Raw genomic sequence first — 21,178 nt, forward strand, 5'->3', positions numbered from 1 at the left:
CTTCTTCTTTTTACTCTTATCCATCAAGAAAGGGCTGCGAATTTCAGTTTCCCCTTATAGCTGTTACATCACATATGGGGAGCTTAACTTGCTTACACACTTGTTTCTCTAGGATTCGCTCAGGAAATTGGAGATATATTTTCTATTGGCTTACCTGCTTTATCCAATTTAGAAAAAAGTAGTCATACTAAGGAAGTTATTTATGTCTTTTCTAGTAGCCAGGTCTCATGTAACTGTACAGCTTTTTTTTTTAATAATATATTTTTTTATTGATTGCAGAGAAGAAGGGAGAGGGAGAGATAAAAATATCAATGATGAGAGAGAATCATTGATTATCTGCCTTCTGCACGCCCCACACTGGGGATTGAGCTGGCAATCGGGACAAGTGCCCTTGACCGGAATCGAACCCGGGACCTTTCAGTCTGCAGGCCGATGTTCTATCAACTGAGCCAAACCGGCTAAGGCAGCAGTATAGCTTTACGTATATTTAAAACACAGCACAACACACATTATCTGAAGCTACACTTATGCAATACCATTATCATCCTCTGCATTTATGCAGAACTAAATAGTTATCATCATATGTATTTTCTGTTCCTCATTTCTTGGAGTAAGATAACAAATAACATTTAAAGAAATCTTTTAGGCATTTGTTTCCTCGAAATTAAACGGGAAGGGTCTATACTCCACTAGTGAATGACAGGAAGAAAACAGGTTGACTGACAGATTCTTCAGTGTTCTTCTGTACAGAGGTTTAAAATGATGTGATCTCCTTTTTTTTTTTTTTGTCCAGTGTGGTTCATCACTTTTACCTGAAAGTTTTCATTTACATAGTTTAAGTATTTTTAACTAGTTAAAGTGTGTATAATAACAGAATATACACCTATCAAGAAGCCTTTCAACAAAATAATATATTGCTGTAAAAGTTTTGGGCTAATTAATCCTGTATCATTTAAATGTTAACTACAGAGAAGCAAAGAAAGTTAAAGTACAAATATTGAATGACAGCAGCCTCTGGCTTACGTATAGACGGCCTGATTTCAGTTGAGAAGATAAATGGGAACCTTCAACCCACCTTTGACTCTATCACCTAAAGAGTTGTAATTGGCATCTACACTTACTCAGTTGAATATTGTCAGAATGTATAGAATTTGAAAACAATAGAATAGACATAGTTAAACATTGAACATATCTAGCTACTATAATTTGATTTTTTTAACCTTAATATTTTCTTTTTTGGTAGTCTAACAAAAACTTGGATATTTCGATTAATGCCTCAAACAACTTTAATCTCAACATTACATGGTCAGTTGGTTCAACAGGTAAGAGAATTTTGTTGCCATGTATCTTTCACATCTGTTTCTGTGTGGAAGGTGTTCTAACATGACCTTTTACTATTAATTTAAATAATTGAAATTAAAATAATACTATATGCCCAATCACTGTGCTGTTTCAAGTAAAAATAATAAGTAGCATTAATAATAAATATTATTTGCTAACATTCCCCCTTATTCAATTAAAATTAGATAGGGAACAAATACTGTACATAACTTAATTTTTTAAAATGGCACTGTCATGAATTGCTATGATTTTAATTAAGGCATATTACTGTTTTAATAACTAAAGAGACTGAGATTTCAATGATTTGATTCACCATTGAAACTGTAAATTTAATTATTAACCTTATGTTGATATAAAACAATGAAATTCTTCTGTGAATGCTGATGAATTAACAACTTATCTGTTACTTTCAAATTTAGAAAACTATCCCCCTAATCCTTGTCAGTCTTGGTGCTGAGAGAGGGTTAAAAACAAAACCTGTACGTAATATGTCTTCCAATACAAGCTTTATAATTAAATTGCTGACTTTTAAGAAATAATCTAAGTACAAATCTAGATGTTGGATTATGAAAAAGTATGCTAACTTTTTAATATATTTATATCTTAAGAAATTCTGTTGCATTTTATTTTCTATATCAAAGATATACTGTTGTATAAAAGTACAGGAAACTTCTTTTAAAAGAAAATATTGCATATTTGATTTCTGAAAATTAAGTCATTATGCTATTTTAATATGTAAGATCATGGAAACATAGAATTCAAGAGTGATTAGATCTTTGGCATTCCAGAATCTATAATACATGTGTAACAAATGAGACATTCAGGCAAACATATAGACATTTTGTTACATTAGTGCAAACATATAGTAAAATCTTGACACCATGAGTTTCATTAATTAATAATTTACGACTTGTACTGTTAATTTGAACTTTACTTCTGTACAGTAAACTAGCTCTACATGAGTGTTAATTTTGTCAATAAAAAAATAAATATATAGAACTCTGTAGTCACTATAGAACACTGATTTTATTGTGCAATAAATTACTTGTCACTTTCAGATTTCCAGAACCAAATGTCAGAAATTTTTATTTATCAGGTTGGAAGATGGAGCTCAAGAAAATGCACATTTTTAAAAAAGATTTTTTAATTATTATTTTTTAATTTTTAATTTTTATTTTTTTAGGGAGAGAGAGAAACATCAATGTGAGAGCAAAACATCAATTGGCTGTCTCCTGTAACCGCCCACCAGTGATCGAGCCCAAAACCTGGGCATGTGCCCTGACCTGGAACCGGCAACCTTTCCGTTCATGGGAAGATGCCCAACCAACTGAGCCACACCTGCCAGGGTGTGAAAATTCGACATTTTTAAAAGCGTCCAAGACAATTTGGCATAATGATAAGTAAGAAATATTCAGGTGTTCAGCATACTAGTTGTAATTATTTTTACTTTTAGTTAAGTCGAGGGCTTGATAAGAGTGTTGGAAATGCTTTATTTTATCCGTGGCCTGTGTGGCTCAGTTAGTTAGAGTGTCATCCTGTGTACAGAAGGGTCGTGAGTCTGATTCCTGGTCAGGGCTCATACCCAGGTTGTGGGTTCCATCCCTGACAGGGTGCTTATGGGAGGCAACCGATCGATGTTTCTTGTGTATCTCTCTCACATCAATGTTTCTTTCTTTCTTTCTCTCTTTCTCTCCCCTCCTCTCTATCTCTCTAGAATCAATGAAAAACATATCCTCAGGTGAGGATTTAAAAAAATGCTTTATTTCATTTGATTAATTTTAGTAAATATTTATTGAATACCAAATATTTGTTTAACTGATTGAATATTTAGCTCATATTTTAAATTATAGCCTTCTTCCAATTTACTCAAATTAGTGATGTTTCAGTTTGTGGTAAAACAAGTAAATTGATTTTCCCTCATTTTTTAATTTAATTGAGACTTCTGAAATATGGCCTGATTTATTTTGAAATTTTCTGTGGAGTAGTAAGTAGAAAGAACTCAGTGTCTGGAGCCATATGTACGTGGGTTGCAAAGAGGGACTTCCCTTTCAGTAGCTGTATACTTGAGACAAGTGCCTAGTGCAGTGATGGCAAACCTTTTGAGCTCGGCGTGTCAGCATTTTGAAAAACCCTAATTTAACTCTGGTGCCGTGTCACATGTAGAAATTTTTTGATATTTGCAACCATAGTAAAACAAAGATTTATATTTTTGATATTTATTTTATATATTTAAATGCCATTTAACAAAGAAAAATCAACCAAAAAAATGAGTTCGCATGTCAGAGGTTCGCCATCACTGGCCCTAGTGCATAACACCTAATCAGTGGTATGATTTTTGAAAATAACTTTATACTAAATCTGTTTTGTTATAGTTATGGCAAATATTATTGTTTTTCTTTTGTCACTCCAGATTGTAAGCATGAATTTATTTTGATAAATATGTTCTTATAAGTATAGTTATAAAAAGAAGTATCACATATTTTTAAGTTTATAAAGATCTGTTTTCTAATATGAATTATTTAAATTTGTTTTGTTATTTACATTTTAGCTGGAACAATATCTGGGGAGGAGACCCCTATAGTTTCCAAGACTAATGTAAAGGAATACAGAGATAGTTTTTCCTATGAAAAATTTAACTTTAGAAGCAATCCTAACATTACATTCTATGTGTACGTCAGCAACTTTTCCTGGCCTATCAAAATACAGGTAAGTGTTAAAATAGTATTCAGTCTAGTGACTATTGAGTATTTTCATTAGGAAAAGAATGTGGTTTCTTTCAAGGCGATGATATAGATGGATTTCTATGTTTTGAACAATATAAGAAAAAGGCTACACAAGTGTTTGTGATTAATATCTCTATAAAAAGTCCATAAAATAAGTTTGACTCAATCAAAGAATGTACTAATTTTTAATGAAATTATATTCTAAAAAAGCATCAAACTTGAAATAATGAGATTCTTCAGGTTTTCTGATTAATTGTATACTCTGAGGTTTAAATAAACATTCTTTTCTTACAGTCCCACTTGAAATTATTTGCTGTGTTTAGTAACCTCATTTTTGCTTTATTATACACTGAACATAATTTAAATCTTCACTAAAACTTAAGCATTAGCAGAACTTAACAGTTAGTTCTTTCAGACCCACTGCCTCTTATTGTTGATATCTTTATCTTCTGCTATTATGTGTTGTATGGTTCATTTTTATTGTGTTCAGCAATAGACTGCTAACAGCTTTAGATTTATTGCTAGGAAATATTTAGGATGCTTTATCTTGAAATGTTCATGGTTTGAGTTCTTAATTTATGCTTTTATGAGAGTAAAGTAAGCCTATACTTTGTAATGTTGGGATTTGTTCATTTATTCATTATTTTATGACTGATTGTTTGATTTGATTGAATTCAAATTAGTTTATTGAATAGCTCATATGTGCCAAGTCCTGCACTAGGTCTGTTTCAAAATCTTTTAAAAATTTACAGATTATTCCTTCTTTTATATTAATAAATGACAACTTATGATCTGTGCCTACAAATGTTTGCATGTGTTATTTATATTAATTTGTGTTTTGTGAGAGGACCGAGTAATTTTTAAAAATCATGTTTCTTGGAAAAATCTTTCTCCTTATATTATGATTGAAGGCAACAAAAGGGTCCATCTGTAGAGCTTATTAAATAGTAAAGAAAACGATGCAATTGTTATGTTTTTAATTGTTTCATGCCCTTTATTTCTTGGTTATCTAATTGTATTTTATTTTTAAGAACATTACATAGTTACTTTAGAATGCTTATGAATATTTAATGATTAGAAATTAACTTTCTAAATTGGAGTTTCTTTTGAGAACATGCTAGTAATATGTTCTGGATGCCAAACTACAATTCGTGTAATAAAGCTGAAATATTCCACTCTCTCAGAAAAATAAAATGTGGAAAATAACTATGATGGTCAAGAAAGGTAGAGCTCTATTTCTATTTTTTCATTAAAATTATTATGTTAGTCATGAGGAATATGTTTTACTAAGTAAGGTATAGGAGTGTGTGTGTTTGTTTATAGGACTATAATACACTCTCAGTTATTAAACATAAAATAGTAAAATTATTTCAGTTGAGATTTATTTATAATATAATTGAATTACATTGATTTTGAATGTTTAGCCAGCCTTGCTATTCAGGTGTAAGTTCCACTTCATTATTTTGTATTATTTCTTTTTTTAAAAATATATATTTTATTGATTTTTTACAGGGAGGAAGGGAGAGGGATAGAGAGTTAGAAACATCGATGAGAGGGAAGCATCGACCAGCTGCCTCCTGCACACCCCCTACTGGGGATGTACCCGCAACCAAGGTACATGCCCTTGACCGGAATTGAACCTGGGACCCCTCAGTCCCCAGGCCGATGCTCTATCCAGTGAGCCAAACCGGCTAGGGCTGTATTATTTCTTTTATATATTATTGGATTTGATTTGTTATATTTTTGTTACGAACTTTTATACCCAGGTTATTGAGGAATATTAGTCTGTACTTTTCTATTGTAATATTGTTTGATTTGGTGTTATGGTACTGCTAGCCTTACCAAATGAATTGGGCAATAGTCCTTCCTCTGTTTTTCTGAAAGAATTATGGTAGAATTGATATTATTTTTCTATAAATTTTCTTAAATTATTTTAGTGGTTATTTTATGGTTTATCATAGACATCTTAAATTTCTCATTGTCTACCTCCAAGTAATATTATGCCACTCATTTCTTGAACAGTTACCTTAAACCAGTATACTTTCATTTTTTTCCTTCTGGTCTTGTGCCATTGTTAATTTTACTGCTTCATATAGTATAAATATAAAATCCATACTACACTTACTATTTTTGATATAGTCAATTTTACTGAAAGATATGACACATAAGAAATCATCTTCTATTTTACCTACATAGTTACTCTTTTTGTAAATCTAGATTTCTATCAAGTATCATTTTCTACTGCCTAATGGACATCTTTTAACAAGTTAGTGAAGATCTGCTGGCAATGACTTATATCAGCCTATATTTCTGAAAATGACTTTATTCCACTTTCATGGGGATTAAATAATTCTAAATTGTAGCTTTTTAATGTAATGGGTCTTTTTCCTCTTTATGCATGAAAAAGTTTTGTTCTCTTTATTATTGGTTTTGGCCAGTATGATTATGATGTGTGTAGGTGTGCTTTTCTTCATGTTTTTTCTTTGGTGTGGGTTTTATTGAACTTCATAAATTCATAAAATTATAATTTCAACCAAATTTGGAAAACTTGTGGCTATTATGTCTCAAAATTTTATCCCACTCCTCTCTTCTTTTTAGAAATTCCAACTGATATGATATATTAGACTGCTTGAAATTGTTCCTTGGCTTACTAATGTTCTATTCTTATTTTTTAACTAGTAGTCTTGCGCACGAATCCGTGCGCCAGTAGGTTGCTGCAGCCCTCCAGTAGCTCTCCACCTGCTGCCCCACCCTCCTGTAGCTCCCTCTGCAACCCCTAGTAGCTTGTTGCCCTGCCCTCTCCTGTAGCTCTCCCCGCCCGCTTGTAGCCAGTAGGTCACTGCCACCCTCCTGTAGCTCTCCGCCCACTGTCCCGCCCTCCTGTAGCTCCCCCACCTCCCTTCCCCCTCCCCCCTTCATAGCTTGCTGCCCTGCCCCCTCCTGTAGCTCTCCACAGCCCGCTTATACCTCACTGGCCCACCCTCCTGCTGATCCATGATCTGGTCTTGATGCACTTGTTCGTTACGCCTCAGGCTGTAATGGCTAATTAGCATATTCCTCTCTTATTATATAGGATTCATGATTTTTTCATTTTGCATACTTTTTACTTTTTATATATCTTCAAGTTCATTAAGCTTTTCTTTTATAGTGTTTAATCTGATATTAATCCCATGCAGTGTATTTTTCAACTCAAGCATTATATTTTTTATCTTTAGAGTTTTGACTAGTTTTTTTGAAAATGTCTTCCACATTTCTACTTAATATGCTTCATCTTTTTTTTGCCTTATTAAACATATAGATTATAATTACCATAACACTTAACTTCCTTGTGTATAAATTCTGTCATTTGTGTAGTTTTGTGTTTCTTTCTATTTAATTTTGCTCCTCCTTATGGCTCATTTTTTGATTGGATGCCTGACATTCTGAATTTAACCATTTTGGGTGCTAAATATTCACCAATATTGATGTTTTAGCTTGGTTATGTGATGGAGTTAATTTACTTGCAAAAATTTTGAACTTTTCAAGGTTTATTTCTATGCTTTGTTATGGAGGAACAAAACAGCATTTAGTCTAGGGGTGATCACTTCACTCCTAGGCACTGCCTTCTTGGTGCTCTGTGACACTTGAATTACAAGGTTTCGCACTCAGACTGGTGGGATCATAAACTGTTCCCAGCTTCATGTGCATTTTGAGAATTTTTCTCTCTGCTCCTTTCAGATTATTGTTTCCCCAGCCTTGGACAGTTCCTTCACCAGTAAGTAGTATTCACCTGAAGGCTCAAGGGACCCTTAGCAAAGCTCTGGAGCCCTCTGGGGAGTTCTCTCATCTCCAGTAGACCACCCCTAAATGTTAGCTGCCTAGCCCACCACATTCTCAGCTTCATCTCTTCATATTGGGAAGTTCCTGAAATGCACCTGGGCTTACTGTCCTTTTGATGCAGCCTCAAAATCACAGTGATGCCCTAGCCAGTTTGGCTCACTGAATAGAGCGTCAGCCTGGGGACTGAAGCGTCCCAGGTGTGATTCCGGTCAAGGGCATGTACCTTGGTTGCAGGCACGTCCCCAGTAGGGGGAGTGCAGGAGGCAGCTGATCGATCGATTCTTCTCCCTCATCGATGTTTCTCTCTATCCCTCTCCCTTCCTCCCTGTAAAAAATCAATAAAATATATTTTTAAAAAAATCACAGTGATCACCCTGCCGGCATGGTTCAGAGGTTGAGCGTTGACCTATGATCCAGGAGGTCACCGTTCTATTCCTGGTCAGGGCACATGCCTGGGTTGTAGGCTCGATCCCCAGTGGGGGGCATGCAGGAGGCAGCCAATTGATGATTCTCTCTCATCATTGATGTTTCTGTCTCTCTCCCCCTCTCCCTTCCTCTTTGAAATCAATAAAAAATATATTAAACAAACAAACAAAACAGACACCAGAATGACCTGTGGCATTGAAAGGCTCACCGCCTTTGTTTCCACTCAGGAATGATTGCCCTGCACTGCTTGATTTCCAGTGAATGAAAACAAGTGTTTCAGATATTTTGTCTTACTTACTAGTTGTTTAAATATGAAGATAAATCCATTCACTGGTACTCCATTTTGTGAAGAAATAGAAATCTTATGTAATTTTGAGTCCAAATAGTAAATAGAACAAACATGGTAGCCATAAGCTAGTTCACCAATTGAAGGGACAGTTACTGTAAATGTGGTTTTATGTTTACTTCCAAATTGTTTTATTTAGTAGCTTAGATTTATGTTTCCAGGCACTTTTCAGATAAATGGTACTTAGGTTGCAGACATAGTTCTATATATTTTAGATTTCATAATGACATTCTATTACAGATTCCAACGAGCTGCAACTTATGTGAAATCTTACAATCCATAGATGAAACTGTTCATAAATATTTAGGAACTACACTATGTGGAAGCAGTTATCTTAAAAAGTGGCTGAAATAAAACAGTAAAAAAACTTAATTCCGACTGAAAAATTTCCATCACACCATTGAGATACCAAGAATACTCTGTTCAAGAATAAATATCACTGTTTCTCCCCCCAAAGTTTTCAGTGAGTTTCCAACAAGTGAGAACATTGTTTGTGATAAAAATTAACATTTAAATTTTATGACCATTTTTACTTAATTTATTTTAATGTTTGCTTCAGTAGAGTCGCTGCACAGGGAGAGACCTTTGTGTGTATAGCCTTTCAACTTGTAAATTAATTCTTTTTAAAATATGCTGTAGCATAAAATGTGTGAATATTTAAATATTTAGTTATTTGTTTATGTAAAAAATCTGTGTATCATATCCTTTTTGCAAGGAAAACATAACACACAGATTTTACTTCAATTAATATCAGTAGTTTTTTCATACTGAAAATTTCCCATCACTATTCTTTTGAGCACCTTTGGTTGTAGTGTTTCTCTGTATACTTGAGACTGAAGAGATCAATTTAAAAAGTATCACATAAATAAGGAGAAGTTTTTGCTGATATATGAGAAAGTAGAAAAGTATTTCATTTGTCTTGATCCAATTTCAGTCTAATGTTACTGTTGAGATGAAACATTCTAGCATGATAATAGGTCTTTGTAAATTTCTACAAATAATGAGCAAAATGAAAAATTATAGTAATGGTATCTTCTGTATTTCATCAGTCAAATGCTAATCTAAACTAGTGCTTCTTGCAGAAATGTTAGAAATTGAACATTTATATAAATTTTTGGCTACACTTTCAAGCAGACGTAAAGTTTCAATCATACACAGGTCATTTTTCTAGATCTAGAGGATAAAACAGTATACAAAGTAGCCTTTGTCCTCACATAGCTCACGAAATGTACTGTCAGCAGTTTTTCCTTTGTAGATAAAGAAATTCAACTTTAAATGAGCTTTAAAGTAAAACAAGGGACATTCCAGGCTTAGAAATAAGAGCGAGAAAAGATGTCTTTTGCGACTTTAAGATCTCAGCACCCCCTCTTCTGATCATATTACCTAAAATGTCATCCCTTTATAGTCCTTATACTGAGTTATACAAATAATTACTGAATTGTTAGTGTAATTGTTCTGTCTCTGTCTCTAGTTTCTGTTTCACATGTTGACCCCATTCTACTTTAGTCAGTTTTATTGCATCCTAATTTAGTGTTTCTTCTATAGAGTTCAGGGATATACTTTGGTTTTGTTTCCTTCATAAAATGTTCTGAGCCATTCACTTTGGCGGAGATGCGTGTGAATGGTATTTAAGAATTGGAGGTGCTCGGTGATATATCCAGCGCTGTGACTGTTACTGAGGTGATGGTGAAGTAGGAAAGCTTCTTGGAGAAAGTTCTATGGAAGCAAGATTTTGAAGGATGAACAGGAGTTCAGCAAAGGGACATGATGCCTGAGTGGGAATTCTAGACAAGATGGGTTTTTCGCCCTGACTGGTTTGGCTCAGTGGATAGAGCGTCGGCCTGTGGACCGAAGGGTCCCAGGTTCCATTCCGGTCAAGGGCATGTACCTTGGTTGCGGGCACAGCCCCAGTGGGGGGTGTGGAGGAGGCAGCTGATCGATGTTTCTCTCTCATCGATGTTTCTAACTCTCCATCCCTCTCCCTTCCTCTCTGTAAAAAATCAATAAAACATTTTTTTTTTTTAAAAAAAGATGGGTTTTTCAAAGTCAGAAAGACTTTTCATCAGAGATTAATGTTTCTGAAGTTATCTTATATTCACCTCACATTTATATTTCCTGATTAGTGTAATTACTATAGTAGTTAAGTAATTGATAAAATTGATTAGCAGTATCAAATACTACTTCTCAAAATTATGCCAACCTAGTTTTCATAATAAAAAAGGCCTGGGGTGGGGCACGAACTGGGTGGAGGGGTGGAATGGGGGGAAAGGGGAGGGATATCTGTTATACTCTCAACAATAAAGACTACAAAATAATTGAAGCTTAAAAGAAAAGAAGAAAGTATGTTTTAACATATAAAATACTCAAACTTACAACAATTTGGTGAATTTTGGGGGAAAATTACACAGGGATATCTTTACTGGCACATTTGTATTGTAACTCTTACTTTTCAAACAATATGCATAAGATAAAACTTCCTCTTGCTTCAATACCTACTTATCTAGTAGCTAACCACCTTATTTTGTGCTCAGATGGCTCATCATTTATGTTCAAATTGCCAGCACACTTGTGATGAAAATTTGCAGACATCAGCAGCATTAGGATTCTGTTCTTTTTCTACTTTGTTCTGTATTGAATTAAACCACTATTAGTATGGGGATATCACCTGTCTAATACAGAAGTCAAAATTGCAAATTGAAGAATGATTCCTAGCATTATTCTGGTTAAAAAAAATCAAACCTGAATTATGATCAGCTTTCAAATTGACCTAATAGTGAGTTACCAAATCCCAGTTACTCAGAAACAGTAATTTCGATAAACTAATTTAATTTAGATAGTGATGTATAAGTGTTAATGCACAGCATTACTGTAGAATGCAAAGTACTTAAGCTCTATGCAGTCTTTCTGTTTTAAAGTTATTAGCATTGCAGTTCAAATATAAGATTGATTATGATAGGTAACAAATGTTCTAGAGATTAAGCGAAGGAAGGTATATCATACCAAGTTTACACTATAATGTCAGAGATGAGTAATAAAAACAGAGACCATATTGCTGACAAAGCTGAAAATATTTACAGAATATTTACAGGCCCTTAACAGAAAGGTTTGTTAACTCATTGTTTTTAATATTACTACTAATGTCATTTATTATAAGCAATAACATTGTGAGAATTAGATAAGATGACTTATGTGTAAAATGGGTTTCTAAGAAAATGACTTATAACGCATCTATTCAGTCTTTCCATTTGTAAAATGAATCTAAGTACTAAAGAAGTTCTCCCAGTAGCAAGTTTTTAAGTCATGAATTTCCCTTGTAAATCCAATTGAACTCTATAACAAAAATTAAGGAATTCTTGTTCAATATTCATATAACCGCATAGATATTTGACATCATAAACTCTGATTGTATAAACCTCTAATGATTTTTATATAACATCGAGCAAACACTTTTATTTCTGTATAATATTCATTATCATTTTTAATACTAAAATAATTTTAACCAGGTTCTGCAACTCCTTTGCATATTGTTGGAAATTTGGAGTTTTTAAAGAATAATGTAGCAATAAATATTGCGTGCTTTCACGTATGTGTCATATATATAAAAATGAGATACCTCTACATATCTACCGCAGTGGCTAATAATAAAAAGAATGAAAATGCCACGTACTGGTGAGGATTTGGAATAACTGGAAATCACATACATCATTAGTGACAATGTAAAATGGTACAGTGACTTTGAAAACAATATTGTTTATTTTATAAAATGTATCCCACATTTACCATATGACCGATAGTTCCACTCCTAGTTTTTTTTTTTTTACACAAGAGAAATGAAAACAGACTGCAGAAAAAGTCTTAATCACAAACATTTATAACTCTATTATTCTTGAAACTCCCCAACTGGAAAGAATTCATAAATATATCAATTGGAGCATGAATAAGCAAATTATGCTCTATACATTCTATGTGAAACTACTCAACAATAAAAATAAATGAAATATTTATACAAAGTAGTGACATGGACAAATCTTTAAAATACTATGTTCAGTGGCACCGCCTGTGTTGCTCAGTGGTTGAGTGTAGACCTATGAACCAGGAGGTCACGATTTGCTTCCAGGTCAGGGCACATGCCTGGGTTGTGGGCTCAATCCCCAGTTGCGGGTGTGCAGGAGGCAGCCAATCCATGATTCTCTCTTATCATTGATGTTTCTCTCTCTCTCTCTCTCCTTCTCCCTTCCTCGTTGATATCAATAAAAATATATTTAAAGAAACAAAAGACTATGCTAAATGAAAGCAATCAAACATTAAATGTTACATACCCTATGATTCCTTTATATGAAATTGTATAAAAAATAAAGACTTATCGTGATAAAAAGGAGATAAACGTTTTAGGGTCTCCATTGCAGAGGCAAAGGACATTTACCATGTGGTTTTAATTAAGTAACTTTGTAAAAGTTGCCAAAATTCAATAAACTATGTATTAAAATGGAATTTAATTGTTTATATTATACCTCAATGAAGATATTATTAGCCTGTAATTGTGAGTGTATTTCAAATGTTAAGATCTTTCCAAATATGAAATATTTGAGTATTGATGTCACTACATCTAAGAAATGGCAACATTTCAAGAGAGAAAATCTCTTATTTCAATTGCATTCATCTCAGATTTCCCATATGATGCACTTGCTTGAAATCCAAAATTAAAATGGTATCCATGAAAGTTATACTACAAATTAAGCAATCCTCTCAACTTTAAAAGTATTTAATACTCATTTAAAAAATTAACAGACCAAAGCTGTACCTTCACATAATGTCATAATCTCTAAAGAGCCAATTTTAAATATGGATGCATGATTTATTTTATTTGAGTCATTTCCTAGGAGGTTAACTGCAAGATATAGTAAACAATATAAATCAATAGAGACATTAAAATTCTTAAAGTAAAACCCATTGAAACCAAAATAAAATTAAAGTTTGTATAAATTCTTCATAGTGAATCAAGGTAAAATAATAAATAGTAATAATTTTAAGTTTTGTGTATGTGTGAATATAGGTAGAAAATAGATTGGAGACTGATCAGCAAGTATATATTCCCTTAAGCTCATCGTTTGTAAACCCGACTTTCATGTTACCGTAATTGACGATTTCTCTTTTTCTTCCATTTTCCCAAACCTCTTAAACCAAAACTTTAAATTTAACTCTTTATATTTACAACCTGTATTGCAAATCATAAGATTCTAAAAAATGCTTTTACAAGCATAAATTGAGTATAGATTTCTATCTAAGCCATTACTCTTATTGGTATATGTTATTGATTTATGAATTAAAACTTGAGACTCTTCAGGAAACCTCATAAATATGCTAATACTATAATGAAGAACAGGTAGCATTACACATGCAAATTTTTATGCTGTCATTTTAAAGGATCTATTTTTTTTAGCATTTATAAATGTTTTTTTAAAATATATTTTTATTGATTTCAGAGAGGAAGGGAGAGAGAGAGAGAGAGAAACATCAATGATGAGAGAGAATCATTGATCGGCTGCCTCCTGCACGCCCCCTACTGGGGATTGAGCCCGCAACCCAGGCATGTGCCCTTGACTGGAATCGAACCTGGGACCCTTCAGTCTGCAGGCCGATGCTCTATCCACTGAGCAAAACCAGCTAGGGCTATAAATGTTTTTTGAAAAATGTTAAACAATATCCTTTAACTTCAACCAAAATGATTTTGAAAAAAAATATATCTTTTAACTTCAAGTAATATCTTTAACTTCAAGTAGTATACAAGTAGATATAAAAGTTTTACGTATTTTAACTGACATAATCTTGATATAAAAGTAATTCTTATTTTCTTGTACAGCTTGACCTTTAGTTAAAATGAAACTGTTTTAAGACTTTCTATTTAGAAATTTGAGATATATATCTCCAGAAGTTACTGCAATTTATTTACTAAACACTTATAAGTCAAAATTCTAGGTTCTTTGCTAGTAGCTAGGAAGGTATAGCTGAATATTGTAATGCCCGACTTCAAATATCTTGAAGTCAAATGGAGAGAAAAGAAAGGTAAGCTAATTATCACAGTACACTGTGATACTCAGTACACAGGTCTTAGGAGAGTGTAGAACATAAGAATTAGAGTTCGTAATGCATTGATTTCCATTTTAGCTCTACTGCGTATTGCTGGTGTAACCTGTAAACCTTTATTTCCTCATCTATAAAATGGATTTAATGGCATTACTTATTTTATGTGATAATTCTAATGCCAAAATAAATTAGAAATATGAAAAGCACTTAGCCCAGGGCCTTGGGCAATAGTCACTTAGTTGGGTTTTTGTTGTTTTTGTTTTAGTAGTACTGTTGTGGAAGTATGAGGTACGGGCGACAGTAGTACAATCGAGGCCACCAAAGAGACAGGATCTAGGGTAGAACTGCCAGGCAGTCAATCACTGGAACAGTTCCAGTAAGGAACAGAGGTTGATAAAGGATGGCAAATATTGGAAACTACTAATACTGTTATCTGATCAGACTAATGTCAATGCCCTGGGTAGAGAAAGAAGCAGGGGCCATATTTTGGAAGTTGGAGTCCAAGCTAAACGTGATGGAAAACACCAAGGAAATTTAAGCAGGGGAATGAAGGAGTGTGAAGAGGGGAATTACAGAAAATTCTTGCAGTTTTAAAGAGAATTCTTTGTTAGCTGGGTGAAGAGTGGCCAGATGTTATGAAATTGAAGTCAAGGAGACCAGTTAAGTTTTTGCACTGAACCAGGAGGGAAAGTTGTAAGTTCCCTTACTAAGGCATTTATTTGCTCTAAAAATAATTAAATCCACTAAATTTTCATAGACAATACTCAAGGATTTATAATCATTGTAATATTTATACAGAATTGGCTAGTATGTTTATTCTTCATGTTTACATCCAGAAATAGGTTTTATTCTATCTATTAAATATTATAATTTTCTATTTCACTCCATATTTGAAATATTACTTTATTAGGAATGATACATATTGTATCAATTAGTAGTATGTTATTATCTGTAGGAAGTTCATGCTTATTGGAATATATTATCATAGTTAAGTAATGGGTAATTTAATCTCCAGTTTGCTTTAAATTCTTTAAAAAATCCTATATACTAGTAATAAAAGGCTAATATGCAAATCGACTGAATGGTGGAACGACTGGTGGAACGACCAGTCGCTATGGTGTGTACTGACCACCAGAGGGCAGACACTCAATGTAGGAGCTAACCCCAGCCCACAGGCCCCAGGCCAGCCAAGGGTGCCAGCGGGGCCCCTCAATTGCCCCGCTGGTTGCCCCACAGATCGGCCCTGATTGCCAGCCAGGCCTAGGGACCCTACCTATGCATGAATTTCCTGCACCGGGCCTCTTGTTAATAAATAAGAACCTAATGTGATCTTGAATTTCTTGCCTGAAACATCATCCAGTTGTCTTTGAGATATTACTAGTTGACTAACTTCCATTATGTTGGCATTTTGCAAGACTATATTCTAAATAGTTGTTTGAAAACCTCTTTTTTGCTTTGTTAGTAGAATTGGATAATTTTAGCACATCCCTTTATGTTTTAATTTATTTCAAATATATCAGAATTTATGGCAATCGGGCATTTGCACAAACACAGCAATTTGTCCTTCATAACCAGAACAAATAAGAATTCTGTTATTTTGTGGTAAATATCAAACTATTAATCTACTACTCTATCCAAATGTATGTAATGCAGACTTTTTATTTAAATCACAAATTCAAAATGTTGATTGTTATTATTTAATGAAAAATGTAGCTTTACTTAATTTCAGGTTTTAGATTTTGAGCATGTATTCAATGTGAATTTGCATTCAAGCTCAAATGGACAAAATATATTATCATCAAATAGACAAAATATATTATCATCACTGTTGCTGTAGTTTCAGCTAGCTCAGTATTTTAGCACTCACTTTATTAATTATTTGGGAGCTGTTTAAAAACAGGGCAAATGAAGATATTATTAAATATTAACATTAATTGGTCTCTTGATTTGATTAACTTTTGAATAATTATTGGATAACATGAATAAAATCATTACAGAAAAGGGAATGCCTAAGGTACATTTATGTAGGCTAAAGTTTTAAAATTCACTTTAAATGTGACTTGAAAAATCTTGTTGTATTTTTCGTGGGAATGACCATAGGACCAAAATGGGTACATGTTGATTATCTGTAAAGGGCCATGTCATTAGCCAATAGGAATCTTTCTACATTAAAATCTAGTTTTAACATTTTAGGGTGAGAAACTTTCCAAACTACAGATTTAGGGTGTTGTTACTGATTTTGATTCCAGCATGAATGACTTATAATATGGTGATCAATGGTCTTAATCATTTAAAAATATTATATTTACAAATGCCATGAAACTTTACTATATTTATTCAGTAAATTTCGAACTTTCTTTTATTTTGATCTTTCAGATTGCATTTTCACAACACAATACAATCATGGATCTTGTGCAGTTTTTTGTCACCTTCTTCAGGTAATTTGCTTTAATTGACTTTGATTTGTTAAATCTGTATTTTGAAATGTGTAAGTCTGTTAGGTAATTTATCAAATCTTTAATCTTTAAATATCATATATTGTATCTTGAATAGTTTTATATGCTTAAATATATGTCACAGAGCAGAGGAAACATACTTGCAATATACTTTTGCAAGATTATTTTACTTCTGGGCTACTTAATAGAAAGTGGGTTCAGTGGAATGAGGATACCTTCGGGTTCCCCTGACACATAAGAACAGTACATTCACCATATTGATTAGGTACATCTCCTAGAACTAAATCAATTCAATGTCTTCTTAAAGAAATTATCATATGTGTTTAGCAATGTGCTAAAATCTGTAGGGGATAGGAACAAGCATGTATTTTGTGTTCTCAAAGAGTTTATAATCTGGAAGTACTAAATATAACTGAATAGAGGATCATTCCCTAGGACAGTGATGGCGAACCTATGACACGCGTGTCAGAGGTGACACGCGAACTCATTTTTTTGGTTGACTTTTCTTTGTTAAATGGCATTTAAATAAATATCAGAAATATAAGTCTTTGTTTTACTGTGCTTGCAAAGATCAAAAAATTTCTATATGTGACACGGCACCAGAGTTAAATTAGGGTTTTTCAAAATGCTGACACGCCGAGCTCAAAAGGTTTGCCATCACTGCCCTAGGGCATGAGTTATTCGAGATAGCAACAATCCTATATAATAAAAGCCTAATACGCTAAGTTTCCAGTCGACCGGTTGGCTGTTCAACCAATCAAAGAGTAATGTGCTAATGATATGCTAAGGCCACTCAACTGCTTGCTATGATGTGCACTGACCACCAGGGGGCAGATGCTCCGACTAGCTTGCTGCTGGGGTCCAGTCGATTGGGACTGAATGAGACGGGCCAGACACGCCCCGGAGCCCTCCCACAGTCCATCCCTGGCTGGCCAACCTCCTGCGTCCCTCCCTGGCCCTGTGCACCGGTGGGGTCACTCGGTCTGGCCTGCGCCCTCTCTCAATCTGGGACCCCTCAGGGGTTGTTGGAGAGCTGGTTTCGGCCCAATCTGAGGAACCCCACTGATGCACGAATTTGTGCACTGGGCCTCTAGTAGGTTCATAAAAAGGGATTGCATAATTAAACAACTTTGGAAAATGTATACTAAGGTTAAGTAGGGCCCTTTTAGTTTATTTTTAGCTTACATTGCTTCTCAGAGTTCTTAATACACTAATTCACAATGTGTCTTTCTAAAAAAGAGGCTAGAGCAGTGATGGCGAACCTTTTGAGCTCCGCGTGTCAGCATTTTGAAAAACCCTAACTTAACTTTGGTGCCGTGTCACATATAGAAATTTTTTGATATTTGCAACCACAGTAAAACAAAGACTTATATTTTTGATATTTATTTTATATATTTAAATGCCATTTAACAAAGAAAAATCAACCAAAAAAATGAGTTCGCATGTCACCTCTGCAGCTCGTGTCATAGGTTCGCCATCACTGGGCTAGAGCTTGAAGATTTCTCAAAACATGAAAACCCTTTTTCCTGGGAGTCAAATGAAGTACTGGTTAGGAGAAGCAGTTGAGTTTCCGTTTTATGGGATCTTAGATCATCTGGGCTGGGAGCAAGGCTATTTTTGTTAACATGATGATGATGTACACAACGATGTGGGTCCATCAGGTGCTGTTGTGCAAACTAGATAAATGTGTCTCCTCGTCTGGCAGACCTAGTCCCTCATCACAGCACACAACTTTACAGGCAGACAGAGTGCAGTACGAATTTTGACCTTCACCAAGGTGGCAGTACTGGCTAGTACAGTAATAAGAATCTTCCCAACCCAACACAGATGCCATGCCATGCACTTTCCTAAGCACCACGGTAGCCATTATTGTTTATCTCACCCAGACACCCATGCAGTGCTTGAATTTCTAATGTGCTCCCCACACAGGTCAGCAAGCACTTTCTGTGAAGGGCCAGATAGTAAATATTTCAGCAGTTGAGGGCTGTGAGGTCTCTGTTGCAGGGACACAACTCTGATGCTAAAGCAGCCACAGCCAATGTGGAAACAAACGGGGTGGCTGTGCTCCAGTAAACCTTTATTACAAAACAGCTGGTGGGCAGAACACTGCCTGGGACACAGCGTGCCCAATTCCGATCTAGCTTATGCCTGAGTGGCTTTAATGACAGCACACGCACCATCTCCCGAGATAGCATTTTCTATCTCCAGATAACTAATCGTTCTTCATAATTGAGATGAAATTCGTGTCCCTGTAATATCTCTTCTAATGCATCCATATGGGCCCATAGAAAGTCGAATCGCTCCTCTCCGTTTACAGCCCTTCCGTTTTCTATACTCTTTTCTCAAGTTTACACATTCCTTGCTTATTAATCCATTTCTGTTGTCAACGCTTTTGCCATGGTGGTCACTTTGCTCTGAAAACAGTCATGTTTGTCTATGTCCCTTGAGAAATTATAATTTACAGTGTTGAATGCATACACACACACACACACACACACACACACACACACACACACATATTACTAACGTGTGTACCATTTATTTATGCTTTAAATGTCTTTTAAAAGTGAAATTTGAGGAAACATCTTAAATATATTTAATATTTTATGACTTTGTACTTCTGAATATAAATGGATTTCGAGGCTATAGTTATAATACATTTTTGGAAAGTATTAGAAGTTATAATCAAATGAACATTATTTAGTGCATCAAAGTAAACCTGTTTCTGATGCAGAATAGTGTGGATGGAAATATACTGAGAAGTTCAGCTCTGTAAAATTTCACAATGCTGAATATATATGTAAATTATTTAAGGTTTTATTGGAAGCTTTTGAATTTGTGTGCATAATTAAATTCAAAAATTCTTCTATTAAATAAAAGCAAGCTAGCATTAATATGTGCCATGTCTTAGAGGTCTCATTTATTATGTTGTCCTCATGGACAAAGTGGAAAAAATACTCTAATCATTGTGTGAGATAAAATATATTTGACGTTTCTTTTGTCATTTAAACCTGTTTCAGAAGTGAAGTGTAAATTAGTATTAAAATTTTCTCATTGTTAAGAAAAAACATGGACAGAATATGTTGATTTTTAGTTTTGTTTTTTGAAAGAAGGCCACTGATATATTTTAGGAGACCTCTCACCAGAATCGCCTTTTTAAATCCATGTTTCCCTTCCCAGTCTCTTCACAGCAATCTAGGCTTTTTCTAACATGCACCTCAAAATTCCTCTGACCTTTACCCATCACCTAGTTCTAAAGCTGCCTCCCCATTTTTAGGTAATTGTTACAGTGGCCCCCACTTCTTGGTACCAAAATCAGTCTTGGTCTGCTCATGTTGCTGTAAAAAAATACCAAAGACTGGTGGATTAAACAATAGAAATGTATTGCCTCTCAATGCTGGAGACTGGAAGGTCAGTCTAAGTAAGATCAGGGTGCCTGCATGGTTGGTTTCTGATGTCAGCTATGTTTCGGGCTTGCAGGTGGCCAGCCACTTTGTCACTGTGTGTTCACATGGCCTTTCCTAAATGTGTGTGCGCGGAGAGGGGGAGAGAGCGAGCTTTATGGCTCTCAGGTGTCTGTGGCTTCTTATAGGAACGTTATTCCTGTGGACCAGGGGTCCACTCTTATGATTTCATTTAACCTTAATTACCTCCTAAATTCCTGACTCCAAATATAGTCACATTGGGTGTTAGGATTTCAGCATCCAAATTGGGTCAGTACAATTCAGTCCTAGCAAGGAGTTTAAAGTCCATTTAGTCCCAATGTTGTTTGTTAGCATTTTGCAGTAAGTTTTCTGTTAGCTGCATTTGAAATCATCTCAACTGATAGAGCATCCTAAGGTCTGGTTGATTCTTGCTTAATAACCCTCAAGAACTCTGTACCACTCTACGTTGTGAGCATATTGTTTTCCCATTTTCTCCTAGGAGGCTTTGTTAGTTTTTCACCTTTGTCAATCTGATAATTGAAAGAAGTAAATTTATTT

General features: G+C 34.5%; 1 protein-coding gene across 1 annotated transcript in view; it reads left to right on the forward strand.

The window, feature by feature from the left end:
* The window catches only part of ATRNL1 (attractin like 1), a 474,447-nt gene that overhangs the window by 183,489 nt on the left and 269,780 nt on the right, over positions 1-21,178 (forward strand). Inside the window, exons 27-30 of the mRNA XM_023753345.1 lie at positions 1,244-1,322; positions 3,056-3,079; positions 3,890-4,047; positions 17,116-17,177. Coding sequence (XP_023609113.1) covers positions 1,244-1,322; positions 3,056-3,079; positions 3,890-4,047; positions 17,116-17,177 — 323 coding nt within the window. The remainder of the gene's footprint in view (positions 1-1,243; positions 1,323-3,055; positions 3,080-3,889; positions 4,048-17,115; positions 17,178-21,178) is intronic.

The sequence above is a fragment of the Myotis lucifugus genome, unplaced genomic scaffold (assembly GCF_000147115.1).
Source record: "Myotis lucifugus unplaced genomic scaffold, Myoluc2.0 scaffold_44, whole genome shotgun sequence".
Lineage (NCBI taxonomy): Eukaryota > Metazoa > Chordata > Mammalia > Chiroptera > Vespertilionidae > Myotis > Myotis lucifugus.